This window comes from Cynara cardunculus (genome assembly GCF_001531365.2).
Source record: "Cynara cardunculus var. scolymus isolate 2C chromosome LG 6, CcrdV1, whole genome shotgun sequence".
Classification (NCBI taxonomy): domain Eukaryota; kingdom Viridiplantae; phylum Streptophyta; class Magnoliopsida; order Asterales; family Asteraceae; genus Cynara; species Cynara cardunculus.
In genome coordinates, this window is record NC_037533.1 from 16,077,131 (window position 1) to 16,098,768 (window position 21,638).

The 21,638-nt window shown below is 32.0% G+C and overlaps 3 protein-coding genes across 3 annotated transcripts; 2 read left to right on the forward strand and 1 right to left on the reverse strand.

Annotated features, from left to right (window-relative positions):
- The first annotated feature begins 3,524 nt into the window (after positions 1–3,524).
- LOC112514196 (two-pore potassium channel 1-like) lies at positions 3,525–4,136 on the forward strand. The gene has a single exon (XM_025120525.1). The coding sequence runs from the start codon at positions 3,525–3,527 to the stop codon at positions 4,134–4,136; it is 612 nt and encodes a 203-aa protein (XP_024976293.1).
- Positions 4,137–13,269: 9,133 nt separating this feature from the next.
- Positions 13,270–14,405, forward strand: LOC112514197 (two-pore potassium channel 1-like). The gene is made up of 2 exons (XM_025120526.1): positions 13,270–13,877; positions 14,306–14,405. The coding sequence occupies exons 1-2, from the start codon at positions 13,270–13,272 to the stop codon at positions 14,403–14,405; spliced, it is 708 nt and encodes a 235-aa protein (XP_024976294.1).
- Positions 14,406–16,879: 2,474 nt separating this feature from the next.
- Positions 16,880–21,638, reverse strand: LOC112514198 (two-pore potassium channel 1-like). Its single transcript, XM_025120528.1, has 5 exons — positions 21,302–21,638; positions 21,082–21,223; positions 20,783–20,900; positions 17,071–17,103; positions 16,880–16,975 (listed from the first exon to the last, which is right to left on the reverse strand). The coding sequence occupies exons 1-5, from the start codon at positions 21,636–21,638 to the stop codon at positions 16,880–16,882; spliced, it is 726 nt and encodes a 241-aa protein (XP_024976296.1).

Genomic DNA, 21,638 nt, shown 5'->3' on the forward strand with positions numbered 1-21,638 from the left:
TATTAATATTGTCCTCACGGATTGAGAGTAAGGTAGGTGGTTGAGAAATGTGAAAGGTTTTAAGGTTTTAATTTGATATTGTTAATTTAGTAATTTACTAATCTTTGTCCTATCATCTTTATTTTTGTTCTGGGATAGGCTACATGCACACCTATTATTTGTTACACACACACACACACATACACACCTACTTTTCAATATCATCCTTATACATTAACATCAAGACACATTTTTTATACGTATGATTTTTGACCTGATTTTGTTCCACCTATTTTGGTGTGACAGGAAAAAAAAAATGCTATTTGTTCCACTCAGTTATATCCGATCCCAGTTTAATTGTCACACCAAACGTGAGAAAACAAGTTTTTGTCCATTCCTGTCCTGTTCTGTCTTGTCCCAAATGCACGCTAAAACTGACATGTAAGGTTCTATATGTGTTCAGCTCTATATAATAATTAAGATGGTGTATGACAACATCATTTGTTTTAGTTCAAATGCATGTTGCTAATCCAAGATTCATGCTTAACTAAAACAAGGTTGTTATTTAGAACCATGATCTTACTTGACGTATAGCTAATAGCAAACTATAAGGGTAGTGCCTGATTGGTTTGAGTTTGGACTCCAAAGGTCAAAAGCGCCTGGAGGTGTCAGGTTCAAATTCAAAAAGAGGAATAATAATCCCCTTGTGGCCATGAAGATTCAAATGCGGTGACTCCAGGCTACCCGCAAAACAGATGGTTGCTCTAAAATTAGTCAGCTCGCTTAAAGGTTTGGATATCCACGTTAAAAAAAAAGAATCTAATAACATGTATCTAATACTTCCATTATGAATGGTTGTAGATTGTTTATGATGATAGGAACCAGACGTTTGAATCCAATGAATATGGTATTAATTTATTTTTAACATTGATTTCTAATTGTTATTGTATTTAGTAAGTTTCTTTAAGTATATAATATTTATATACGACAAATGCAACAAATAAACTCATACATTCTCCTCACCTTTAGTAAGGTTTGAACCCAAAGAGGTCAAAGACTACGATACCATTAGACCAAATGTCATTTGGTGTATTTAATAAGTTTTGTAATTAAAAAAATTATTAATTAAAAAAGAAATATAAATATAACTTAACCTTTACATAGTATGAGGGTTTTTTCGTCATTTCACACCAAAAATCTTTTCTCTCATCTGATTCCAAATCGTTATATAGTACATACCTAGGATTACATTACATATATGTAAATGTTTTATAAGGGAGTGTTTGATAAGAGGTATTAAACAGTAATTAATGAGAATGAAAATAAAAGAAACTGATTGTTTTTTTATATAATATAATGGGTCCACTATTCTGAAAACCCAAATTTTCATTCCAAGTTAAACCGAAAGAAATGAAAATTCATTCCTATTTTCATTTTCTGTCATTTTCATTTTCATTCCTTTGCCTGAACCAAACGGCCCCAAAGGCTATTGAAGCATTGATAATAATTTATTGAGTAAATTATGATTTCGTCCATGTGGTTTAAAAATTGTGATTTTAGTCTCTATGGTTTGTAATTTATTGCTATTTTCGTCCCTGAACTAATTCCAACATTTAAGTACAAAGGACCAAAACAGTAAAAAATTGTAAACCACAAGGATCAAAACAACAATTTTAAATTATAAGAACGAAAATAACAATGAATTACAAACCATCGAGACGAGAACCACAAATACGAAAATCATAATTTTTGACAAACCACAGAACAAAAAAAAGGCAACTTACTCTAATTTGTTAGTTAGGAAACGTTCAAACGAGAACGGTAAATATTTAGAAAACTTGGAACCAACTATTTTATAAATTATTCACGATGAATAACCATCTTGAAAATTTTATGAATATTTGATTCTTAGGTTTTCTTTTTGAAAATATATAATATTTATATACGACAAATGCAACAAATAAACTCACACATCCTCCTCACCTTTAGTAAGGTTTGAACACTTGATTAGGAGATTAAAGGCTACGATACCGCTAGACTAAAGGCCCTTTGGTATATTTAATAAGTTTTGTAATGAAAAGAATTAATAATTAGAAAGGAAATATAAAATAAAATGTATATGAACTTAAAAACAAAATAAACTACAACACTGATTAAGAATATATTATATATAACGGTAAATACAACAAACTTAAAAGGATTTACAATGAAACAAGAGCATACACCAAAATATATTATAACCTCAGTAATTAATTCTTCAGATCTGTTAAGTAAGGGGCCGTTTATCAAACATTACCTGGTAAATACTGATGATGCGTTTTTCATTCATGATTGGTCCATGGAAGGGAGGAATATTTATTTGCAACCAACGGTTACAATCACTAATGAATCCAATGCAACCTTCCAAGTAATACTTGCTGTTTTAACTTATTCACAAATGCATTCCTTTTTTTTTTTTTTTCATTTTCTATTTGCTATATCACTACTAGAAAACCATGTATCAGCGACGAATATCACCATGGGAAAAAAACCCTCGCAAATCAGTGAGGGATCAGCGAGGGAATCTGTTTTTCGCCATTAATTTTTAATTATTGATTATTAAATTTTCAATTATTTATTATTTATTAGAATATTACAAAAGTTAACTAATAAAACCGAATAAAGCCCATTAGGCCTAATAAAACCGAATAAAGCCCAATAAGGTCCATTAAACCGAATAAAGTCCAATAAAACTAAATAAAACTCAATAAATTCCGGTAAATGGATTAAAGCCCATAAAATCGAACAAACCCAATAAAATGGGTTAAGACCCAATAAAACCGAATAAAGGCATTAGGCCCAATAAAACCGAATAAAGTCCAATAAAATGGATTAAGACCCAATAAAACCAAACAAGTATACATACAATACCTACATATAAAAATGCGTACAGATAAAACATAAAAAACAAAAAAATAAGAAAATATTATATGTAACGGTAAATACTACAAACTTAAAAGGATTTACAATGAAACAAGAGCATACAACAAAATATATATAACCTCTGTAATTAACTCTTCAGATCCGTTGAGTAAGTCTGTGAATTTTTATTTATATCTTTAATATAAACAGTTAGCGCTGAAGATCGTGGTTCGATCATATACTAGTTTTAGTTTCGTTTTCGTTTTCATTTGTTGGGAGTCACCATTTTTGAGCGCAACATCATTATTCATTCGTAGAGAAGCTTGCAAACCCGCAATTTCATCCATGGATACCGGTATGCTTCTGTTTCTTTTCTTCTTTAGTGCAATCATGATGTACACAAGTTAGTAAACGAATAGATGTACACAATTAAGTTGGAAATTCTGATATCTGACATAAATTCAGTAAAATTTAATCGAGTTTGATATAGAAGCTAGCTAGCTTTGAAATATTGTTTTTCAGGGCATGACTTAGAAAATGGTGTTCACCAAACTTCATCGAACCAGATTGAGAAAACCAAACGTCATCAGATCTCCCAATTCGCTTTTGAATTCCGGGATGTAATCACTTACTTTTGCACCTACATGGTTATGGGTACGATATGCTTTTATCACTTCAGACACCATATATCTGGAAAGAAAACGAACAGTATCCTCGATGCTTTTTATTTCACTGCCGCTTTAGCGACTTCTATCGGGTATGGAGACCTTACTCCTGATACCAATCTTGTAAAGCTACTTGTCTCCCTCTTTGGCCTCTTGGGTATGCTTCTTTTTGGTCTCATGGTGAATATGGTTATAGAGATTGTATTCAAGCCAGATGAATATGATGCAAACCAACAAACACAAGATGAATCCAACTCAGTTAAAGAAACTTGTAAGGCAGCATTGATGTTGTTTGCGTTGCATATGGGCGGTGGGACGTTTCTATTGCATTTTCTTGAACGTATGGACTATATTAAGGCGTTCTTTTGTGTCACATCAACAATTACACGCATAGATAGCCATGGTTGCTTCATAATGAAAGGGGGACGCGTATTTTCGCTATTTTGGATGGTAAGTGGTACCATTTTTATAGGTCATTTGCTCTTATCTTTCATGGAGCTAAACGCTCAAGAAACACGAATGTCATTGGCGAAACTGTTTCTTGAAAGAAGGATGACTCGTGCAGACTTCAAGGCAGCTGATACAGTGTAAGTACAATTAATTATTTAACAATCAAACATTTATTAGGACCTTTACAGTAGTTTTTAGGCATCTCTCTGCAATAAAATCGGGTTTAATGGACAATTATTAGGTGTTATAGTAGACCCTGTTTTATAGAACTTAAATTTATAGGATCAAACTATAAAAATGGTCTAAATTGTTGGGATATTGTAAAGGAATTTTTCCCACAGGAATGAAAGAGAACATTTGAGAAGCTTCTAACGCTAATTCCATAAGCCTTATCAAATTAGAACACAAGCCCATCTAAGGATATTGGATTGGGTTAGTAGGAGAAGCTTGACATATATATTTAATGTTAAATTAGAACACAAGCCCATATATATTTCGATACAGTCATACCCCCCCCAGTTGTTCTCTGGTTCTATCTGTCGAGTTCACGTGCAAGAACCGAATAGATAGTTGAATAATCTAAACAGACGCTCGAAACTATGCACGGGTAGGTGCAAAATTCTGTTTAAGGACACTGCGTTGCAGGCCTCTATCTAATCATTCATCCTTCGTCGATTACAAGTTAGTAATTCTCATTCTGTGATAAGAATTTCAATATATTATACATATATTCACATACACGTTTCTCGTTTTTCCGTTTGATTTTACATATGTTTTGCTCACAACATATACATATCTAAGTGAATTTTCCAGTTCTGTAACAAGGGTTCTACCATAAATCTAAAGGTGTTGCAATAAATTTATAGGATGTTTTTGGTGTCTAAACAAACTTTTCAGGATACTTTTAATGCTAAACATCGCATTAGCTATTTTATAGGACACTTTTGAGAAGTTTCCAACAAACATTTTTTTATAGGACACTTTTGAGAAGTCTCCAACAAACACTTTTTTGTATAGGACACTTTTGAGAAGACTCCAACAAACACTTTTTTTTATAGGACACTCGTTTTTATTTATCACTTTTAAGAAAGGCCTATGAACACATCTTTTTTTTATAGGAATTTTTTTTATAAGACACTTTTTTCAAATAGTGTCTATAAAATAGTTTATATAACGTATTTTGATAAAAATGTTCTAAAAACTTGTTACGACACCCAAAAACGTCCTATAAACTTATCCAAGCATCTTTAGGTAGAATACTTTATAGATGGCCTCTTATAATACAATCTATTTATTAAGATGCTTATACATTTTTGACGTCATATAAACCCAATTTTGCTGTAGCGTCTCATTATAGATACAAATCTTTTGTCTTCAAACCCTATGTATTCTTGATGTCCACCAATAATGTAAAGACATATCATCACTTTATCGAGGAAAACGAATAAAAAGATCAACTAAATAAAACAATGATGTGTTTTTAATACGATTTGTGAGAAAGAAAAGGGACAACAGTTTTTATTTATTTATCAGTAGAATACAAAAGGGTCTCAAGGTTTACCAGATGCTTAACGGGTAAGCATATACCGAGTCACTTGTCTTATCGGTGAGATTGAGAATTTTACTGGGTAAGTGAAGGAGAAGACTTTAACCGCTTAGCATCGACTCTTACATACAATCCATCTTGATAGGCGAGTATGTTACTTGACAACGCAAAAGAAGGTGATGATTCTTACCGGTAAGCACCTAAGTGCTTACCTGGTAAGCATTTGGTAAACGACCCATAAGTGATTCCTATTTCCTAAATGTAATTATATATTTACATGGGGATATTTACGCGATGGCTTTGCCTTATCATAAACGATTCTCCTTTTCTTGATTATATCGAATTTGATGTTGATCGTGTTGCAGGCAAGCCGAATATATCCTTTTCAAGCTAAAAGAGATGGGAAGATTCAGCGAAAAAGACATCGAACCTATCATCGAAGAGTTCAAAAACTTGATGCTAAGAAGGGTACGATGAGGATACATGATATTACGTCTTAACAATCGTCTGGGACTCGGGGTATGACGTTAAATAAGGACGTTATCATAGATGGTATTCGCTATTTTGTTATATGTACTAGTTGTGTATTCGTACGATATTGGATGCAAAAATTTATGGTAAATTAATGCAATTTGAAGACTTCGGCAAAAAACCTGAAAAAATATCAATATCGGTGTCTTGTTAAAGGGAAATTGACCGAAATAATCAGTTCATCCAACTCTTGATAGTCACAATTTCAAACAAATTCCCCTAGTTTTTAATCATATTTTGTTTAATTTGCTTTATATTATTTCACTTTTTCATTATTCATTTTATTATATTATTAAATATTATAAATAGATATGAGTTATTTTTAATACAATTTATATTCTTGTAATTATTTATATAATTTATATTTTTTTTAATTGAAAAGCCACATTATATTAAAAGGAAAGGGAGGGTTCTTTGTACAAGGAGTAAAAACCAAACAAAGAAAGCATTAAAAATAAATCATATGTATTTATGATATTTAATTTTCAATATTGACTCATTTTAAGGTATTGACTAATCGAATATAATGATATAATTTATAAAAAAAACGTATTTTGATGTATTAAAAATGGGTTGATTAACACTTCATTAAGCGGTTAGTAAAAATCAACATTGAAAATGATGCCGGTTATTCGCTACTGATTAATTTAGGGAAAATTGCATCAAAATGGAATCAACTTTCACCTGATTCTTATTTTGGGGAATCAACTTTCAAAATTGTCATTTTGGGGGAACCAACTTGAACCTGATTCCTATTTTGGGGAACCAACTTGCAYCTGATTTCTATTTTGGGGAACCAACTTGCAAAATAATTATAGAAAAATAACTAAAATTCGTTTTTTTTTTCAAAAATTAATGCAATAAAAACTATTTTTCATTTCAAATATCGTTTTTTTAAAATTCAGATATCAAATTAAAATTAAAAAAAAAAATCCAAATTACCACAATAAAAATTGTTTTTTACTCATGCAAAAAAAATCAATTTAATAGAAAAAATTAATTGATGCAATAAAAAAATATTAAATATCACATTCAAGATTTATATATCTAACCAATCCGTATCAATATTAAAGTTTAAATCAAATTTGGCAAATCAAACAAAAAGTTTGATAGAGACGGATTGGTTAGATATAAAAATCTTGAATGTGATATTTAATATTTATTTTTTATTGTATCAATTAATTTTTTTCTATTAAATTGATTTTTTTTGCATTAGTAAAAAACAATTTTTATTGTGGTAATTTGGATTTTTTAAAAAAAATCTTCAATTTGATATCTGAATTTAAAAAAAAAAACGAGATTTGAAATGAAAAATAGATTTTATTGCATTAATTTTTGAAAAAAAACGAATTTTAGTTATTTTTCTATAATTATTTTGTAAGTCGGTTCTCCAAAATAGGAATCAGGTGCAAGCTGGTTCCCCAAAATGACGATTTTGAAAGTTGGTTCCTCAAAATAAGAATCAGATGAAAGTTGGTTCCTCAAAATAAGAATCAGATGAAAGTTGGTTCCTCAAAATAAGAATCAGATGAAAGTTGGTTCCCCAAAATGACGATTTTGAAAGTTAGTTCCCCAAAATAGGAATCAGGTGAAAGTTGGTTTTATTTTGGTGCAATTTTCCCATTAATTTAATCCACCAAAATTTGATATTCTCGTTAATTTTTTAGATGATTTAATAGATTTTCATCCACTAATCCGTCGGTAATTTTAGAGTATTAAAAAATATCTATTTTTTTGAATTTCTTTTTTTGTAATTTACAAGCACATAAAAAAAGGAAAAATTGCATCAAAATGGAACCATTTCACCTGATTTCTATTTTCGGGAACCAACTTTCAAAATCGTCATTTTGGGGAACCAACTTACAAAATAATTATAGAAAATAACTAAAATTCATTTTGTTTCAAAAATTAATGCAATAAAATCTATTTTTCATTTCAAATCTTGTTTTTTAATTCAGATATCAAATTGAAGATTTAAAAAAAAAAAAAAATCCAAAATACCACAATAAAAATTGTTTTTTACTAATGCAAAAAAAAATCAATTTAATAGAAAAAAAATTAATTGATGCAATAAAAAATAAATATTAAATATCACACTCAAGATTTTTATATCTAACCAATCCGTATCAATATTAAAGTTTAAATCAAACCAAAAGTTTGATAGAGACCCTTAAATTACCTGTTACCTGTTCAACATATCAACTAGACACTTAAATAAATAAACAGTTTAATAGAGACCCCTAAATGACGATTTTAAAAGTTGGTTCCCCAAAATAGGAATCATGTGAAAGTTGGTTCCCTTTTGGTACAATTTTTCAAAAAAAAAAAAAAAATGCAAATTTGACACAAACATCAAAGTGGAAGAAAGTCAATTTTCTAATTCCGAAATCTAATTAAGGGGGGATAATAGAATCTATTTAGGTGGTGTTTGGTTAAAGATATTAAACAGTAATCAATAGAAATGAAAATAAAATAAGCTATTTGTTTTTATATAATATAATGAGTTCATTTCCTAGAAGCCCAAATTTTCATTCCAGGTTTAAACCGGGGGAATGAAAGTTCATTCCCATTTTCATTTCTATTTTCATTCATTTGTCTGAATCAAACAGCCCCTTAGTGAAATTGTGGGTCTTTCGGCACTCAAGAAAGCGGTGTAGATAAGTTTTGGTTGAACCAAACTAAATGCCCGTATTCCATCTCTTTCGTTTAAGTATTCGTATGCAACATTGATTTACAATTGTTATCAATAAGTTTAATTAGTAATTACATATGTAGAATAGTTCATAACGAGTTTCTGTATGTGTTCAGCTCTATATAATAAATTAAGATGGTGTATGACAACATCATTTGTTTTAGTTCAGTCTCTGCTGTTCAAATAGCGAACCCACTGAACTGGTGGTTGTTGCTGATAGATTAAGGTGGGAAACTCTTGGTCTTGGCGCAGACCCATCCGAGACGGCAGAGAATCTGCGGAATTTGAACATCTGAGGGAGGTAATTGGGCGGGGATTGCTCTTTGTCCGATAATCAAGACAGATGGATTTAGGTTTTATCTTCTAATGGTCCGTTTTTTGTTAGTTCTTTGCGATGTATTATCGACAAAGCTTTCTTGGGTGTTGGTGAACGGGAGACGATATGGAACCATATGACTCATCCTAGAGTAAACATTTTCATGTGGAGGTTTATGCTCGATAGAATTCCACCCCGTGACATTTATCGTTCAGCCCTATGTCCGATTTGTGGATCTGAGGCTGAATTTACCCGACATTTATAGGCTGTTTACCAATACTTGTAGATAAGTGCTGAGTAACAAGTTACAATATATCAAAACATTTGACGCATTTAATGTTATATTTTCTCTAATACTGATAAAGTAAAATATTATTGTCCAATGTGAACGTTGAAAAAACTTTTTATTAATAGTTATTATAAAAAAATTGAAATGTTAAAAATTGGTTGATAATGGTAAAATGCTATTGCAACTTAGCTACTAACACACTAAGGGGTTGTACGGTTGTGGCTTAATGGGCTATATAACATATATGGCTTATTTGGTGAGCCATAAATAGGTGTTCGGTTGCGGCTTATTCATTCAGCCGATGGCTGAATCGTTTAGCTAGAAATCAAGTGTCCTTTACACTCAACCACAATTTTTTCACAACTACCCCCCTTTTTTTTTTTATAAAAAAGGCGGCTCATAAAACAGACTTGCCATCGATGTTCGTTCTTCTTCCTGCTTCTCTCTTCTTGTTGCCATCGTTGGTCCGTTCTCAGGTGTAATTCCTTTGCCCTACTCCTCCATCTCATAAACCCTCTATGGAATGAAGTAGCGACGGTGGAGTGAGAGAGGAGGACGATGATGAATATTAATGGGTACGAAGCAAGATGATCAGTTTGACCAATAAGGAAGCAAGATGAGTTTTTTGATCTCCATCGCCAACGTCATCTTCAAGTCTTCCGGCGCCATCTTCAAGCCTTCCAGTTCACCTCATGTGCCATCTTCTTTTGATTTTCGTCAGCGTCTTCTTCCGAAAAAAAACCTAGATTGTCTCCTTCATGAAGTAGATTTGAAAACCCCCATTTTTGATATTAGGTCTTAATAAATCCAGATCGTCTCCTTCATTAGGTCTGTGAAAACGGTGAAAAACTATGAACCATGGCGTCTCAAGTTTGCATTTCTTTCTCTACACTAAATTGTTTATGTGCATAATTATACGAAAAGATCTATTTTATCATTGAACTTGAAGATTTGGACTCAATTGAGGGCACAAATCAATTAGATTGGAAAAAGATATATAGTTATTGATAAAAGATATAGACGAAATGGTAAAATGGTCATTTATGACATTCAGACTGTTTGTTTAGCACAACAATCGAACAACAACGTATTTGTTAATATACAGACAATTATATCAATACAAACAACTATATCTATACATGTCTTAACAGAAAACGAACCGAACAACCCCTAACATAAAAATGGAAAAAGGTGGTTTGACAAAACCCACTTCTACCTTTTTATTCCACCGATTCCTAACCTAAATGCCATTAAATTTTCTTTCTTCTTCCTTCATTCCTTGGGGAGGGGTTGGAACCAAAATGATACCCACATACACGAGATGTTGCAGATGCGACATTTATGGAGTCATGTTGGGTAAGGTATGAACATGCATCACTTGCAGTTAAAAGTTCTTTTTTCTTTCCAAAAGTGATGGGTATAGGGTATAACCGGGATGGTGACTGGTAAGGAGCATTTCAAAGAGGACGGTCAACAATGAAATTATGGTAAGAGGTCAACTTTCTTTTGATAAACAAGTCATCTCTTACCAGGGTAAGAGCCTATTACCTGGTAAGAAGTAATAAGAAGCAAGTAAACAGACCCTTTTACTGTTCAAATATTCTGTGACTTCGGAGGTTTGGCGATCCATTGAGAGATGATGGTCCTTTCCTTTCTCGTGGATAGGTTGAGGATTCGATGATCAACGGTACCGAATCTCCTTTGAAGACAGATCTATAAGCAAAGCATTAGAAGTGGTGTTTTCTATCGGTTGTTATACTTTGTGGTGCTTTCGTAATAGGTGTGTTTTTGATAGTCTATCTCCCCGTAAGATTTCTATCCTTGTTTAGTTGGATTTTGACGAGGTGTAAGGATACTGATGACGATGAACAATCGCTTATTACTTGCTGTTAATTTACGGTCCCATTTTTTAACTTTTAATTATTTTTAAACCTCATTGTAAACGGTCGGAATCAATAACTTACGCGATGGTTCCGTTTAGTTTTTTTTTTAAATACAAGTTCGTATTGTAAATGAGTAATGATTTTGTGTTACGAGTGTATTTGGCATAATCTGCTGATAAGATAACTCTTTGTTGGTCCTTGCGAACAACTTAATGCACTACTGTCTTTCAATCCCTTGAGCGAAATGCGGCAAAAGAAAGAAAAATCCATTGACCGAACCCCTCATCTCCACCCCATAGGAACTACGAGATTACCCCAAGGACGCCTTTCGGCGTCCAGGGGTTACGGACCAACCATAGAACCCTGTTCAATAAGTGGAATGCATTAGCTGTCCGCTGTCAGGTTAGGCAGTAAGGTCAAGGGTCGGAGAAGGACAGTCACTCATTCTTAAAAACAGTCTTCTTAAGGCCAAAGAGTAAGCTGAAAAGGGGGAAAAAGCTCTCCATTCCTCGTTCTCTGGAAAATTATTTATCAATTCATATTTTGCATCCGCTAAGTTTTGAAAATTATCGATAAATTTTCCTTTTATGATTTTATAACTAATGCGTTTAGTTTTTATGTATATTTTAGTTATTTTAAGATCGACTATCACGATACCATTGAGACGTGATTTGCAAATAATCGAGCGTTGTCTGCGTTTGTATGCGGAAGTTGGAAAAGGTTTTGAGAAGCATGTCGCTAACCAAAATCAAGAAAACATTTGAGAGGTATGTTGATATCAGAAATTGACGATTTTATTGCTAGACAAGATGTCTTCTCGAAGCAGCATCGAAAAATATATCAACGGTAACAACCAATTAATCTAGAGGTTAATTGGGTGCTTAAGAGCGTTAATTTGGAAATAACGGGACAACAATTTTTATTTATTTATCAGTAGAATACAAAAGGGTCTCAAGGTTTACCAGATGCTTAACGGATAAGTGTATACCGAGTCACTTGTCTTATCGGTGAGATTGAGAATTTTACTGGGTAAGTGAAGGAGAACACTTTAACCGGTTTGCATGGACTCTTACATACAATCCATCTTGATGGCCGAGTATGTTACTTGACAACGCAAAAGAAGGTGGTGATTCTTACCGATAAGCACCTAAGTGCTTACCTGGTAAGCATTTGGTAAACGACTCCTAAGTGATTCCTATTTCCTAAATGTAATTATATATATACGTGGGGATATTTATGCGATGGATTTGCCTTATAATAAACGATTCTCCTTTTCTTGATTATATCGAATTTGATGTTGATCGTGTTGTAGGCAAGCCGAATATATCCTTTTAAAGCTAAAAGAGACGGGGAGATTCAGCCAAAAAGACATTGAACCTATCATCGAAGAGTTCAAAAACTTGACGTCTTAACAAAAGGAATATAAAAAATAAATCGTATTTATTTATGATATTTAATAATATAATTAAATTTAAAGATTTTCTATATTGATTCATTTTGAAGGTATTGACTAATCGATTATAATGATATAATTTATAAAAAAACGTATCGTGATGTATTAAAAATGGGTTAAGTAACACTTGATTAAATGGTTAGTAAAAATCAGCATCGAGAATGACGCCGGTTATCCGCTATATTAGTTTTAGTTTTGTTTTCGTTTTCTTTTGTTGGGAGTCACCATTTTTGACGCGCAACATCATTATTCATTCGTATAGAAGCTTGCAAACTCGCAATTTCATCCATGGATATCGGTATGCTTCCGTTTCTTTTCATCTTTAGTGCAATCACGATCTACACGAGCTAGTAAGCGAATAGATGTATACAATTAAGTTGGAAATTCTGATATAAATTCAGTAAAATTTAATCGAGTTTGGTATAGAAGCTAGCTTTGAAATATTGTTTTTCAGAAAATGGTGTTCACCAAACTTCATCGAACCAGATTGAGAAAACCAAACGTAATCAGATCTTCGAAATCGTTTCTGAATTCCAGAGTGTAATCGGTTTCTTTTGCGTCTACATGATTATGGGTACGCTATGCTTTTATCACTTCAGACACCATATATCTGGAAAGAAAACAAACAGTATCCTCGATGCTTTTTATTTCACTGCCGCTTTAGCAACTTCTATCGGGTATGGAGACCTTACTCCTGATACCAATCTTGTAATGCTACTTGTCTCCCTCTTTGGCCTCTTGGGTATGATTCTTTTCGGGCTCATGGTGAATATGGTTATTGAGATTGTATTCAAGCCAGATGAATATGATGCAAACCAACAAACACGAGATGAATCCGACTTAGTTGATGACACTTGCATGACATCATTGATATTGTTTGCGTTTCATATGGGCGGTGGGACGTTTTTATTGCATTTTCTTGAACGTATGGACTATATTAAGGCGTTCTTTTGTGTCACATCAACAATTACATGTATAGATAGCGATGGTTGCTTCATAACGAAAAGCGGACGCGTATTTTCGCTATTTTGGATGGTAAGTGGTACCATTTTTATAGGTCATTTGCTCTTTTCTTTCATGGAGCTAACCACTCTAGAAAGACGAATGTCGTTGGCGAAACTGTTTCTTGAAAGAAGGATGACTCGTGCAGAGTTCAACGCAGCTGATATAATGTAAGTACAATTAATTATTTAACCATCAAACATTTATTACGACCTTTACAGTAGCTTTTGAGGGATATCTCTCTGTAACAAAATCGGGTTTACTGGACAATTTTTAGATGTCGTAGTAGACTCTGTTTTATAGGACTTAAATTTATAGGATCAAATAATAAGAACGGTCTAAATCTAAAGGTGTTGCAATAAATTTATATGATGTTTTTGGTGTCTAAACAAACTTTTCAGGATACTTCTAATGCTAAACGTCATATTAGCTATTTTATAGGACACTTTTGATAAGTCTCCAACAAACACTTTAACGGGTAAGCGTATATCGAGTCACTTGTCTTATCGGCGAAATTGAGAATTTTATTGGGTTTGCCTTATAATAAACTATTCTCCTTTTCTTGATTATATCTAATTTGATGTTGATCGTGTTGCAGGCAAGCCGAATATATCCTTTTAAAGCTAAAAGAGATGGGAAGATTAAGCCAAAAAGACATCGAACCTATCATCGAAGAGTTACAAAACTTGTCGCTATGATATTACATTTTAACAATCATCCGGGGGGACTCGGGGTATGACACAGATTAAACGTCCTGCTTACACAAACATTCAATGACGTCAAACAAGGATGTTATCGTAGATGGTATTCACTATTTTCTTTTATGTACTAGCTGCGTATTTGTACGATATTGGATGCAAAATTTTATGGTAAACCCCTTGTGGCCACGGAGGTTCAAATGCGGTGACTCCGAGCTATCTGCAAAGCAGGTGGTTGCCCTGAGACTAGTCGGTTCGCATAGCGAGTTAGATATCCAGGTTAATCAATTTTTTTATGGTAAATTAATGCAATTTGAAGACTTGGGCAAAAAACTTGAAAAAATATCGATTTTTTTTATTAACTTGGATATCCAACTCGCTACGCGAGCCGATTAATCCCATGGCGACTACCTGCTTTGCAGATAGCCCGGAGTCACCGCATTTGAACCTTCGTTGCCACAAGAGGATTTTTATTCCTCCTTGGATTTGAAAAAAATATCGATATTGTTGTCAAGTTAAAGGGAAATTGACCGAAATAGTCAATTTATCCAACTCAATTCACTTAATAGTCACATTTTCAAGCAAATTCTTAAAATAGACGGATTTTAAAAAATATATGTTTTTTAATCATACATTATTTAATTTACTTTATATATTTCACTATTCATTATCATTATTTATTTTTCATCTTATTATATTATTAAATATCATAAATACATATGAATTATTTTTACTACAATTTATATCCTTATAATTATTTATATCTGTTTTATTGAAAAGCCACAGTATATTAAAAGGAAAGGGAGGTTTTTTGTGCAAGAAGTAAAAACCAAATAAAAAAAATATCAAAAATAAATCGTATGTATTTATGATATTTAATAATATGATTAAATTTAAAGATTTTCTATATTAATTATTTTGAAAGTATTGACTAATCGATTATAATGATATAATTTATATAAAAAAACGTATCATGATATATTAAAAATGGGTTAAGTAACACTTAATTAAATGGTTAGTAAAAATCACAATGCAGCGAGATACACCTCGATTTTAATATTCTATTTTATTTTTTATCTCAGTAAATGTTATAATACGATTTATGTGTTTTTAAGAAAACAATAATGATTTTATTTTTGAATGAAATATAAATTTGAAAATATCATAAAAATTTGAAAAAAATATATCGATGTTAATATCAAATCAACTATTTAAAAGTTCTTATTTTTATGTAATTTCTTTAATTTTTTTATTATAATTTAATTTAAATTTAATAACGAAATAATTTATTTTTGGTTTAATAATATAATATTTTATAAAGATAATAGTTAAATATTCTGTTAGAACTCAATGATTATCATGCATTTTATATTTAAAATAAGATGTTTATCGTATATTTGATTATGTTTATTTGCAGTTAGTTACACGAATTCAGATATGGAACTTTAATGAGTTGTACTTACACACAATCTACTTGTAATTTTGAGTTTTAAGTAACATGCATTAGTAAGCAGTACTTTATACATAAAAATTGGTTTTTAAAAGTTTTTGTCAAGTGCTTTATAATATACTACAGACTAAAAAGATATCTATTTTTTGAATTTCTTTTTCTGTAATTTACAAACACATAAAAAAAATGCAAACGGCACAAATATCGGTAGATGAAAGTCAATTTTCTAATGCCGAAATCTAATAATTAAGGGGGATAATAGCATCTATTAATTTAGTGAAATTATGGGTTTTTATTATTATAGATTCTACTTTTTAAGTTTTTTTATTACAATAATGTACTTTTAAAATATATTTTATTAAAGCATTGTACTTTCAAAATTTACCCGTTATAACATTGAACCTGTTACCTTTTGAACAAGTTTTTCTTTGTTGACGTGTCAAACTTAAAATGACATGAAAGCCACTTAGGATAACCTGTTATAATGGATTACATGTCATTTTAAAAGAAAATTTTAATTTAAAAACAATTTTTGAAAATGAAAAAGGCCTCAATCCCTCTCAATCGCATTGTTCGACAGTTCGTTCATTACCGATGATTGTTCGTTCACCCTCAWTTCCTCATCGACCCTCACCCTCTTCTTCCTGATCRAATCTAAACCCTAATCGACCCTCATCCTCTTCCTCATCGACTTAGTGCTGTGATTTTCAACAGGTAAGTTTAATATGTTTTACAGCCATGTATATGACACTTRGAATAAGTTCACCAAGTTCTCTAGAGAATCAGTGCACGATACTTTTCTATATGCAAGAGAATCTGCTTCATGGAGGTCCTGTGCATGATACTGTTCTAATAGGCCTTAGAGAAGGTTTGTTTAGGCCTACTATCAAATTGAATTGGGGATGATGATCGTAGATAGAGCAGGTAATGAAAACAATGTTACATATATTATATTTATTATGAATATTAATGTGTGTACAACAACTCGAGATAGATTTCATCACGTAACTCGACATCACCTTCTTCAACGTGTAAGTACACATCCACATAGACCGATCGAGAACCCATCGAGACCGAATAAAATCTGGTATCGAGCTTTTTCGAGTGTCAAACAACCGACCTGATAAAATTCATAGAAAATCAAACATGTTAACCAACATATATTCCTCAATTTCATATTCATCTTGAATTCATATCTTTAGCTGCTCAACTTACCTTAAAGTAACCGTAGATGGCATGCATGCCTTCCTTCAACACCAAAAAAAGGAATTTGATGTTTCAACAATTAGCATGCCATCATCCATAATTTTCGAATGAAAAATGCGGCTGTAATTGGGCAGCCATGGCTACTATTAACCAATGCATAAGCCATAAAGCTACTGCGTCTTGACTTCAGTTTGAATACGGTTTAATCGACTACGTATTGAAGCATATGACATGAGCAATTTAGTCCTTTGCGCTTTCAATTCTTTTACTAACGGAATGTCCTTGGAACAAGTCCTCAACAATTAGATTCAGAGCCTGTAGAAACCATAGTATTCAACATAAAAAGGCTAGATTTGTAAAACAGATTATAAGGTATGTATGTATGTATGTCAATTCTTGAAAAACAGAAAACTACAAGAACCAACTATAAACAGACAAAACAAAAGAACCTATATAAATGCAAAGTGCTTAATGCAGCAGATTGTGTGGATGGATCGTTTGCTACCCATATTTGACATCAGAAACCAAAAATCACAGAAGCTAAACTCATTTTGGTATTATCACAAACAGTTAATGAGCAGGCCTTTTGTAAGGCAAGGGCTTCAAATTACTATACAAGCTCACAAACCCTTCAAATTCAAGCTCCAAAAATTCTTTGTTTATCACAAAACATGGAATGAACGTCACTGTATAAAGAAAATCAAGAAATGAACTCCAGAAACTCTTTCTATCACAAGCAAAACCGAATAAAACCTCATGGCCGGAAATACTCTAAAGTTATACTCGAATACCATGAGTGTAATTCTTGGGAAATTTCTTAACTCCATGCAAAAGAAAATCAGATTGACCCAAAGAAATCGTGCATAGCATTTTCTTGTTTAAAACCTAAAGAAGTAGAATTAAGAACTATGAAGCCTAAAGGTGATGACTACGCGATGTTGGTGTAGCTAAGCATTCTGTAGTTGAGAGGGTGGGAGTAGAAGAAGAAGACACCACCTTAGAAAGATTCATTGCCGCTTGGTACGACCTGAAATCTGAAATTTGGATCGGTGGACTAAAAGTTTTGGATCGAACCCTCGAAAGGAAGCCTAGAGAAGGTGACCTATTTTAGAAGATGAACCTCATCTTTTTTACGTAAAGATGAAAACAGGTGGCCACGGAGGTTCAAATGCGATGACTCCAGACTATTTGCAAAGCAGGTGGTCATCCTGAGATTAGTCGGCTCGCATAGCGAGTTGGATATCCAGGTTAATAAAAAAAAAGATTGAAAACATAAAACTGAATTTCATAATACAAAGGTATGATGCATGGTAACATGTATAATGTGGATATTAAGGGGCCGTTTACTAAACACTTACCCGGTAAGCGTTGATCGAGTAACTTTCCTCACCTGATGTACATGGTAAGGACCGAAAATCTTATCTGGTAAGAGCGATGATAATGATAAAGCGTCTTACCCGGTAAGTGATGATGATGACTCTTACCCTGGTAAGCATTTACCGGGTAAATTGTTACATATGATACCATTTTAATATACTACAATTTTATCTGGTAAAATAGATGATAGTGTTGACTCCTACGGTAAGCACTTACCGCATAAGTATTTGGGTAAACAGTCTGTAACTTGTAATTAAGAAATTTTTTTAAGAACGCGTACATGCTTTAACTTGTAGTACTTAATGCTTTAAAGGTTGTAATTAAGAGTTTTTAGGTAATAAATGCTTTATGATATAGTATAGATAAATTATTACAAATACGATTTTTAAAATAATATTAACACTTCATTACAGATACACTATTTATTATTTACTAAAAGGGCACTCGTGCAATGCATTGAGACATACCTTGATTTCAGTGATTCGCATTATTCTTTTTTATATCAATATAATACGATTTTATGTGGTTTTGAGAAAACGATAATGCTTTTATTTTTGAATAAAATATAAATTTGAAAATATCATAAAATTTTGAAAAAATATATATAGATATCAGTATCAAATTAATCTTTTTAAAAGTTCTTGTGTTTTGGTGTAATTTCTTTAATTCAATTTTTTTAATTATAATTTAATTTATGTTTCGTAACAAAGAATAATATAATTTTTTATAAAAATAATAACTAAGTATTCTGTTAGAACTCAATGATTATCCTAATTATATTTTAGATTTTTTATTTTTAAAATGAGATGTTTATCCAATATTTAATTATGTTTATCTGCAGTTAGTTACATGAATTAAAAAATAGAGCTTTTAATAAGGGGGTGTTTGGGATTGCTTATCAAATGTGCTTTTTAACTTATTTCAGTCTGACACCGGAGATAAGCTGTTTTTTAGTGTTTGGGTAATGAAAAAAAAAAAACTGCTTATACCGGTGCCAAATCGGTAATAAACAGTTTTTGATAAGTTAATCCTTCTTGACTTATGAAAAACTGCTTATTACCAGTTTACCATTTTAATTCTGTTTTATTAATGTTTATTAATTATTAATCTTATTGATATAAATTTTTGTCAAAAATATTATTATAAATGATGAAAAATAAATTTTTACATGTTAAAAAATCAAATAAGTTAATAATCAAAAATATTATTATATGAAAGACTGTCCTTTTTGGTCATTTTACATATATAAGCAAAATTTGTCAAACATTAAAAAACAACTTATCAGCTTATTGCTTTTTGGTACCGCTATAAGCTAATCCAAACACTTTTTACAAAACTCCGATTTGATACCACATAAGTTAATAAGCACTTTTACAAAAAAACATAAATTGTTTTAAATAAGCAATCCCAAACACCCCCTTAGGTGTTGTGTCTTATTGGATAAGACGTTAGTCTAATAGATTGTTCTTTTATTTATAATAAGAGGTTAAAACCTTTTACTATCACATTATTAGACATACCAGGTATATTTTAACAATAATGCAAATCCATTCAGACAAATATCAGTAACAACAAGAAGTAATCATATTTAGGGCTGTAAACGAATCGAACGTTCAGCGAATCGTTCGGCGGGAAGTTCATTTATGTTCGTTTATTCAATAAATGAACGAACATGAACAATTTTTTTTGTTCGTTTAGTTAAACGAACGAACATGAACAAGAGTCTCGTTCGTTCATTTATGTTCGTGAACGTTCGTTCATTTTACCGTGTTTACATTCGTTTATGTTCGTTTATATATTAAATTTAATATATAACATTTTATTTATTTAATTTGAATTCAAATAATATTTATTTATATTCGTTTAACCTGTTCTTTTATGTTCGTTTAGCCCGTTCGTTTATGTTCATTCGTTTACGTTTGTTTAGCATGTTAATGAACCCAACAAAATACTGAAGCTAAATTGAGAATTTTTTTATAATGAACCCAAATTTTATCAATCAAACAATGAATAAAATCAAAACAAAAGCATCACACTTAAAGAACATAAATAATTACAATCAAATCCTAAAATTAAAAATTCTAAACTCTGAGAAATTTACGAAATCAACTTGCAAAATCGAAAATGTCTGATATGGGGTCTTAAACAATGAAATTGTGGTTGAAATCATGTCTTGCGTTTTTTCTTATAAGGTCGATTCCAATTGAACAAGTGTATTTTTATGATCAATTCAACGCAATTGACTTTTTCCCTTGAAGACTATATATGGGAGCTCCATATGGGCCAGAAACATGGTTTCATGTCGTGCTGCATTATACCAAGACTATTCTTACGACTTCATTACTTCACGTAATGTCAACCTATCTGTACCATTGACGTCAAGTCTTTTAAATTCTTCCATTATAGCTGCTTCATCCTCTTCTTGGGTGGACATACCCTCCTCTATTAGACCGTCAGGGATCCTGCGGAATCATCAAATTAAGTAGACAATTAACATAAGAAATTAGGACCCACGGAACACAAATGACCCGTATGACATATAGAGCCCACTTATTGGATCTCGTAACCCTCTTGTATGATCAGTATTAGTAGTCAGACATGCCTAGCAACTACATTACATGTCTCATGGTTACTTTTACTTACATTAGATCACCATCATCACGTTTTGGAGCAATTGGCATCATTGGTGGAGCACCTGGTCGAGTAGCTGACATCTTTCTTTTCAATACTTTTGACCGTTGTCTGTTTTCAACGTATATATCCGTAAAAGTAAATAACATGTAACCTTTACACATAGCACCAAATAACATCCAAACTAGTGCGAAGACCCTTCCACGTTTTGTTGAGAAACATATTTCTGTACCTGCACTTGTGATCGTTATACTGATACAATACAAGGCATGAATAAAGTCCAATTCCTCGATCAAAATCAGGGAAGGCGTCCCAACAACCATAAGCACCGCAAGGATGACCATTTTTTTTTTGATCCCTTTCAGGATTGATTTCTTCATAGTAGCGACTGTTTGATCCTTACTTGACAAAAGGTTACGCAAGTTATCTATTTGTTGCTCGTCTACAACGTTTAATATCATACTTAGCACTTTCCCAATAACACACAAACCCAAAAGAGAGAAGATAGAAGCAAATATTAGTGCAAGAGTGTCGTTGGGAGAAAGGTCGCCATACCCAACAGAAGTCAT